This window comes from Xenopus laevis, chromosome 8L, assembly GCF_017654675.1.
Source record: "Xenopus laevis strain J_2021 chromosome 8L, Xenopus_laevis_v10.1, whole genome shotgun sequence".
NCBI classification, from domain to species: Eukaryota; Metazoa; Chordata; class Amphibia; order Anura; family Pipidae; genus Xenopus; species Xenopus laevis.
Window position 1 is genome coordinate 128,524,207 of NC_054385.1, and position 8,766 is coordinate 128,532,972.

Here is an 8,766-nt window from a genome sequence, read left to right on the forward strand (position 1 = left end):
GGCTCATTTCTTGTCTGTCTCCCCTTTAGATATTATAAGGCAGCCCTCAGAAGAGGAGATCATCAAGCTGGCCCCACCTCCGAAGAAAGCCTGAAAGAGGATCGGAGAGAAGAAGACCCTACATCCTGTTGGTCTCCATTGTTATTTCTCACCTGTTCACTTTGGATCTCCCTGCCCCACCCCTGTGCACATTACCATCAAGTGCAAGGTCGGAGCTCGGGGTGGGGCACCACTAGATCCATGCTCATCGATGACCACTAACAACAGTCCTAACCCCATTGTGTGTGCTCTGTGTCTTGCAGTCTGTCCATCCCCACCCCAACTTCTGACGCGTTTCGTAAGCGTTTTAATATAAGTATCTCTTTTTTTGTCTTATTTTTGTGAGATAAGAAGTGGCTTGATACTATTTTATTATTGGTTTGTGTGGTTTGGAGATTTCTATGCAAATGGAAACTAAACCTTTCTAGACTTTTCCCCCTTCACCTTGCCTCAGCTACCTCTGTTTCCACCATAGCAGACTGCAGATGGCACTAGAAGTGTGGCCACAGGCAAGGGGGGAGGGGGCTTGGTGTTGGCGTGTTTTTGTCTTTGATGTTCAATGAGGAGATGGTGACTGGTTCTGAACTGGATATTCCAACCCACATTGGAAGCCTCTGTCTCGCATGAGCAGACACTTTCTCTTGGAGATGAAGAACATGGGGACAGTTGGCCCATCTTGGTGCATCAATGTGCTTAATTGGACTAGTAAAGTTGAATTATATTAGTAAATAGACCCTTCACATGCTCCTCTAGGACAAATATAATTTATAAATTTAGTGCAGAGATGTCCTGTATTGGAGTTATTATAAGAGAGGCCCTACTCTTAGGAACTAACCAATCTAGCATTAGAAGATAATGATTTGAAGTCTACTGGGTTACAAGCTGACTGGCAAACTTAACTCCCCACAAATTACCCTTAAGGACAGAACAATGATTGGCTGGACTGAGACTTTTTAAAAAGGCACCTGATGCTACAATTCGGGGTGTTAGTATAGAAGCAGGACCTGTGACTGCTACATATTTGGGAATACGCAATTTTGGGATATGTAGTCAAGCAAGGTACTGTATAAGGCCTATATGGAATGGAGCTTACAACCCATTGGTACACAGAGAGAACATGCCACAGTATTCCTCGTGATGGAATATTACAGAATATTATAATGCAAAAGTGGCTATAAAAATGCACCCAGACTGTACTGGATCAATACATGAAAAATGTTAAGATGAAGGAGCTCACCAAGAGCCAATGTTATGTACACCCTGGTATTGGAAGGTTACAGTGGTTAATGAAAATACACTATGTGCTATAGAAATGGAGTAGATGGACTGAGTATGTAAGTTATATATATTTGCAATACATGTAGAAGTGGGAGAACGGCGGATAATGGTGTATCATATTGGAATGCATCATCCTATAGATAGAAGTTGTTATGGGTTACGGGTCTCCTTAGAGATAAATGGCAACAGTCGTAAATAAAGCTTGGTTTTAGGGAACAATTTATGGTATTGCTGCAGTTTGAGTGCATATTTATAGCTATTTATTTATTATTTCTTCTGCATTTACTATACAGTTTTAAGAGCGAAACTGGGTTTCTTTCCCAGGATTTCCTCTGCTCTCTATAGGGTTAGTAAATACCGAGGAACCGCTATGGGTTCTAAGCTCAACTCCGAATCTGGTATAAAAAGCTCTTATCCATCTCTTGGTTGCTTTCTTTGCTTAGTACATAGAAGAAAGCAGGTGTATTCAATTGTATAATGGTGACAAGAATAGCCTTGCTGCAAGAGACCTTGCCTACAATGGGCCATTGTCACTCAAGGCTATAGCCCCAGAGAACAAAGGTTTGTGTAATGTTCAGTCGAGAGCCGCTCACCCACTCTTCTTGGTTGTGTGTTACCACTCAATTTGCCAAGGGCCGTAAGCAAATGTGTGTTGTCACTGCTTCTATCAGATTGCTGGGAAGGAGCGTGTGGTGTCTTTGTGTCCCTGTCTTTGTTGTATTTTATCTTTAACGAGGCCGACTCTGCTGAACAGTGGTGAGTTCTTTTGTCATTGTGCTCTGTTAGGTGCAAAATTCTACAAATGCCATATAGTGAAGATTCAAATTGGTTCTTTGCAGGATTTATCATATGCCCATACTGTATGTCAGAATACCTAAAATATAATACGTCCAGGTTAATATGAGGGGTCTCCAAAAATGAAAGAGCAATCCCTAGAGGATCCTTGGGTCAATTATTCATTGGATATTTCAATACCCAATGACATTACAGATCAAGGGTGTTCAACCTGCTGTCCACCTACTTTTCCCATTATGTTCAGCCAGGTGACATACCTATCCAGATTTGGTTAGGAAGGCTGGTAGGTTTTGACCACACTGTCCAAAAGTCTGAATATGTATGCCTGGTTGAGGGTCAATTTTAAGAGACCCTTCTGCCATCCATAGGTCAAACATATGGTTGCCTGCAGTGGGGTGCATACTGGGCAAATCGAGATCCAGGCCATAAAAGCTCTCCTTTATAAAGAGTTGGCCGCAACTTGGACACCTTCATATTGATGCCCTCTTAAAACACCTGCTACATGCCTTATAATGCACAATATTTATAATCCCTCCTAATATCCTGACTACGAATGACATTTTTCAAAATTCTCGACCTATTTTTTATTAAACAAAGTCACAGTAACAGATATATGTATATATTTATATAACTATTTCAATTGGGCGCACAAATAGTTTTATACAATTGGGACACGACTAAGAGGCAGATTTATCAAGGGTCGAATAGTACATTTGAATTCAAATTCAGAATTTGTGAGTTTCAGAATTCAAACATTCGAATTTTAATCCCCCTATTCCAATGTAAATTCGAGAGTGAGATTTATCACACGTCGCCCATGGAAACATTCCTAATTAGAATATTTGCCACCTAAATCCTGCCGAGTTAATGTACAAGTTAATGGCAGAGGTGTCTTGAGCCATTTGGAGATTTTAATAGCCTTCCTGACATTCGAGTTTTATTTTCAGGAGAAAAATTTCATTTGTACAAATCGAATTTTCGTGCTGAACCATTCCATCGAATATTAGGCATTCCAATGTTTTCTTAAAATAACCTCTCAGTCGAATTGCGAGTATATTTGAATTTAAAAAAAATTCACATGAATTAGAAATTCGACCTTTGATAAATGGGCCGCCCCATGTAAAAGAATAAATTCCGAGTGATATTTTTGTAATAGATTAGAATAATCTTTTACCAGAATTAAACCCGTTTGATTTTTATTTTGGTACATTTGTTTTGCACCTTATAAAATCTATATTGCAGCAGATATACTGGAAACAGGGACATGGGGAGATAGATTTACCAAGATTTAAATGCTTTTTATTGATCGTCGTATTACCGTATTCTCTCATTTTCCAACCTATTGACAAAATGTTAAAAAACACTAAGGTGGCATTTTATTAATTTTTGGGAAAAATTTAAAAGATCATGCACCTCCAATTGACTTCCACAAAAGCTTGCCAGCATTTAGCTGCCTAATCTTTTAACTGGAGTTTTTTTAATGGATATATTTTAAAAATTTGAGATTGGGGGGAAAAAAGTGATTTTTAGAATATCAACCTCATAGTGACAGGGCAGAGCAAATTTCAGGTGTCCACAATGATACTTAAACTGCTTTAATATTTCATGTCCATGGCGATGGCTGCCATATTCCAGTAGGATAAACAGATTCCATAGAGGTCCTACCATCCAGCTTGTGTCATTGTTGTGTAACGTTGGCACCTAAGTGGCTTTATTATAATGTTTTACTGTCCTTTAGTCCATATTATATGGAGCGCAGTCATGATACATGATATCTATGCTGTATACCCACTAAGACATATGCCAGGTGGGTGATTATACAATGAACAGGATTTGCATCATTCGAACCCATATCTCAATATATGGCAGGAAATTGGTCCAATCTCATCTTCAGTTTTTGTAAATAGTGCCTTCCTAGCTGATAGACTGTAGACTAGTTCCCTATGGGAGGGTCACCAGAGGATTAAAAAAAAAATTAAAGTCTCAATTGTTTTGACTCAAGGTCATTTGTTTGGGTACCAAGGCCATTTTGGGTAATGTTCCTCACTCCTCAAAGGCCTACGACATACTCTGTTAGCATACGTTCAAGAACCCAAAGCCATTACAGTTTGAAAGACAAAAATATCAACACTTAATGAAAGCCAAATAAACCACTCAAAGAGATTACATTTCTGGAAAACCACAAAAACCCCAAAGCCTTAAAGCAATCTGACCTCCTGTTTTTCATGAATTGTTATCTCACCCCCAAACACTAGCCACTTTCTCTTGATTTACTACCACTGGCACAAAACTGCTACATATTAGACAATGTCATATTCCGACATACTATGGCAAGACAGATCTATAGGTGGCCATAGACACACAGATAATATCGTACAAAACTATTTTTTAGTTTTTCAGTTGACTGATATCGGCAGAAGGAAATCGGTTGGCTCGGCAATCGGGCTGGACGGAAAATTTTGATCAGGTGCCTTTGAAGGAGCCCAAACATCGTCCCCTGTTAGTGCTGAATTGTCATATACAGGTAGAATTCTATTATTTCTATATGTAAATCGGACGATTCAGCTCTACATGCGTGTGTATTGAAACAGCTTTTCCAAGAAAGATCGTTATTGTTACGTCTATGGCCACCTTAATTGAGAATCTCTTGCAAGATAAAATGCTCCACCAAGTGGCCATAAGCCCTAACTAACCAGAAGAAGATTTTTTTTGTTGGCCAAATATATTATAGACCTAAGAAATATAGTTTAAGGCTCTATCACCTTTATCGATAAAGAAGACCCGTCCATCAAGTTTGTTTGTCTATTACCAGTAGGAGCTTAAACAGAAATCTGATAGGCCGATGCATTATTAAACCAAGTGAACCACTGGTCTGTGATCTGATTGGTCACTTCAGTAGAATGTAACCCTGTATACAGTATATCTACATATACAGCGTGACTAAATTAAAACCTTATTCCCCATCAAAATCCACTGTTGTTTATACGTAAAAAAAAAAAATCTACCTTACATGAATCTCTTAAAAACTAGAAGTATCTGTGTGAACCGTAGGGTCACAAACCATTCTAGATGGCAAAATGCGTCCATGCCCCCAAATCCAGTAATGGGTCAATATTCTGTTTGGGAAAATGTTGGACGTCACCTGTTTACAAAACCAAATTTGCAGAAACACAAAATGGCGTCTGCTTGGATGCCGACCAGTCATTCCAACGAAGATCTATTTTGCAAGTGGCCTTTTTATTGTTTCACTGCAAATTTGGCTCTTTATACTTAGGGATGCACCGAATTCAGGATTTGCATTTTTCAGCAGATTTGGATTCAGCCAACTCCAAGTGCCTGGTCGAACTGAATCCAAAAAAAATCACATGATTTTTCATAACACAAACAAAATTTTAACTGTCCAGCGCATGCCCTTGTTGCCCTAATTTGCATATGCAGATTAGGGGTTGGATTTGGTTCCGTATTCAACCAAACCTTTCACAAAGGGTTTGGCCGAAACCTAAAATAGTAGATTTAGTGCATCCCTACGTTTTACATCACTCCCACATTTCTATACACACATTTCATAAGTGCAACAAAGTGAAATATTTGCCTCTGGAAAAAGCCATAAAGTAAAAAACCTAAATATACCTTAAAAGAGAGTTGAGGAAACCTTTGATGCAATTGCTGACGCAGGCTTACAGTTACTACCATGGCTGCCACAAACTAGCTGGGGTACCAAATGCTGCATGTCCCTGCCTTAAAATACCATCAACCAATCACCAAACCCTTCCATGCAGCAAAAAAATAGTTTTGTTTTTTTAATGCCGACGCCCAACATCACTGTCTGTGTTCTCGTTCTCATATCCATTTGCTCTTTCCCAGCATACAGCGCTAAGACCGTGTTAACTGTGTGTACATATATATTATAAATATATGTATATTAAATATAAAACGAATTGTCCCTCTTGCTGTTACGTGTTAATTTATTGTGCCAAGCTCAACAATACTTGAGATGAAGGAATCCATTTTGATTTTCTATAATAATAAAAAAAAACATTTTTTGAAAAAAAAAGAATATTGAAAAACGGAGGGAAAGGGGCTGATACAAAACAAAAAAAAGATATATTTTTGAAATATCCAAAAACATATATTTAAAAATATATTTGGAAATTGCTGTAATTGCGCGGAAGATAAAATTTAAGGCAAGAACATTTTGGCGCAGAGAGAAAAAAAATCGATCCCCTTGACATCACATTTCTGCCGATGACCAATTCTCATTCAAGATGGCGATTTCCGCGGTACAAATTGGTAGGCGATTAAGAGTGGTGCACCTTTGGCTACTACAGCGAGCATGCAAATTTATTGGACTGCTAGAGTTTGAGGCAGGGGAAACGTAAAAATGTGAAAGTATTGTTTGGAAATGTTATTTTGCACTGAACATCAAGAGGTCTTTGTGTGCTCGAGTTTGCTAAAAAAAATAAATAAAATAAAAAACATATATATGAATATTGTTAGAAGCAAATGAAACGTGATTCAGTTCCCATGCTTTGCTTTTGCATTCAAGTTGAAATGTAAAATTAAAAACAAAAACATTAAAAATTGTTAATTGTGCTAATAAAGTTTACTGTATCGATCTTCATTGTGTCTTCTGTGTAGTCATTCGTAAATAAATGTATTTTTACTCTTAATTATTGAGGTCCAGGTTAAGAGGCCAAGGGCAATGGAAAATCGATGAGCAGAAGGTATTATAATGAATATTACAATGAAATTGAAACATCTGTTGGTCAGTTCTTCCGACCTTATTACAGTCGGGAGAAAAGTTCAGAAGAAGAATGGAGAACTCTTCTGACGTTGCTCTTCTTAGGAAAGACAGGAGAAAAAGTAAGTTGAGGTTTTCTCCCAGTGGTATCATGGAATTACTGACCAGCAGTTGGCACTGTTGCTTCAATTTCATTATAATTTGGAGCTTTCTGGGGTTTCTGGTTTAGGAATTCCATTCCTGTACTAGTAAACAGTATGTGGGTCCCGTTTTGATCCTAGTATAGTTCATCCTTAAAGGAAAACTATACCCCCAAAATGAACACTTAAGCAACAGATAGTTCATGTCATATTAAGTGGCATATTAAAGCATCTCACCAAACTGGAATATATATTTAAGTAAATCTTGCCCTTTTACATCTCTTGCCTTGAGCCACCATTTCGTGATGGACTGTGTGCTGCCTCAGAGATCACCTGACCAGAAATACTTAACAGGAAGAGATCACCTGACCAGAAATACTGCAGCTCTAACTGTAACAGGAAGAGATCACCTGACCAGAAATACTGCAGCTCTAACTGTAACAGGAAGAGATCACCTGACCAGAAATACTGCAGCTCTAACTGTAACAGGAAGAGATCACCTGACCAGAAATACTACAACTCTTACTGTAACAGGAAGAGATCACCTGACCAGTAATACTGCAGCTCTAACTGTAACAGGAAGAGATCGTCTGACCAGAAATACTGCAGCTCTAACTGTAACAGGAAGAGATCACCTGACCAGAAATACTACAACTCTAACTGTAACAGGAAGAAGTGTGGAAGCAAAAGACCCAACTCTGTCTGTTAATTGGCTCATGTGACCTAACATGTATGGTATGTTTGTGAGTACAGTGAATCCTACGATCCCAGGGGGCGGCCCTTATTTATAAAAATGGCAATTTTCTATTTATGATTACTCAATGGCACATACTACTAGAAAAGTATATTATTATGAAAATGGTTTATTTACATGAAGCAGGATTTTACATATGAGCTGTTTTATGCAATATCTTTTTATAGAGACCTACATTGTTTGGGGGGTATAGTTTTCCTTTAACCGCTTTATTGTATGGACAAAGCCTAGACCACTATACCTAGACACTGATCTTTCACGTTGTCTTTTACATTTTAAAGATAAATAAGGGGCTAGGTCATCTATGGGAATGAGACAGTCAACCTCGTGTCACAGGTTGTATTTTGCAACATGTGTAGCATAACTTCTTTTTTTGGGGAGGACAGAGGATAAAAGTGGGCCCTGTTGGTCAGTTCTTCCAACCTTTCTACAGTCGGGAGAAAAGTTCAGAAGAGCAGAGAATTCTTCTGATATTGCTCTTCTTAGGAAAGACGGGAGAAAATGTTATGAGGTTTCCTGTTTTCTCCCAGTGGTATCATGGAAAGACTGGCCACTAGTTGGCGCTGTTGCTTTAAATTCATTATAATTTGGAATTTTCTGATTAAGAAACATTACATATACCCACAGTATAAGGGTCCCATTTTGATCTTAGCTCACCGTACTTAACCAATGTATTGTATGGACAAAGACTATACCACTATTTGATAAGATAAGATTATAATCTTTCACATTGTCTCTTATATTTTGAAGATAAATAAAGGGCCAGAACATCTATGCTTGTATTTTGGAACTTGCAATGCATTTCGGCATAGTTTAATCCTCTGAACTCTGTTGGGTGCAGAATGGAAAAATAAAATGTTTAGAGGGTGTAGATGTAAATGGGAACATTTTGATCCTTCACTCTTTTGGTCCATCCCACTCTGCAGGTTAGCTAGCACAGGTAAGTGATTGTGACGTACAGGCCTCTAATCTGGTAATACCAGCACATAATCACATATACCAGATATTACAATCTTGCA

At 38.3% G+C, this 8,766-nt stretch overlaps 1 protein-coding gene across 2 annotated transcripts in view; it reads left to right on the forward strand.

Annotated features, from left to right (window-relative positions):
* The window catches only part of pea15.L (proliferation and apoptosis adaptor protein 15 L homeolog), a 50,789-nt gene extending 46,293 nt beyond the window's left edge, over window positions 1–4,496 (forward strand). The window contains exon 4 of one of the 2 annotated variants that reach the window (XM_018229225.2): window positions 30–4,496. In XM_018229225.2, the coding sequence (XP_018084714.1) occupies window positions 30–94 (65 nt within the window). In that variant the 3' untranslated portion in view covers window positions 95–4,496. 2 annotated transcript variants of the gene reach the window in all.
* The last annotated feature ends 4,270 nt before the right edge of the window (window positions 4,497–8,766 follow it).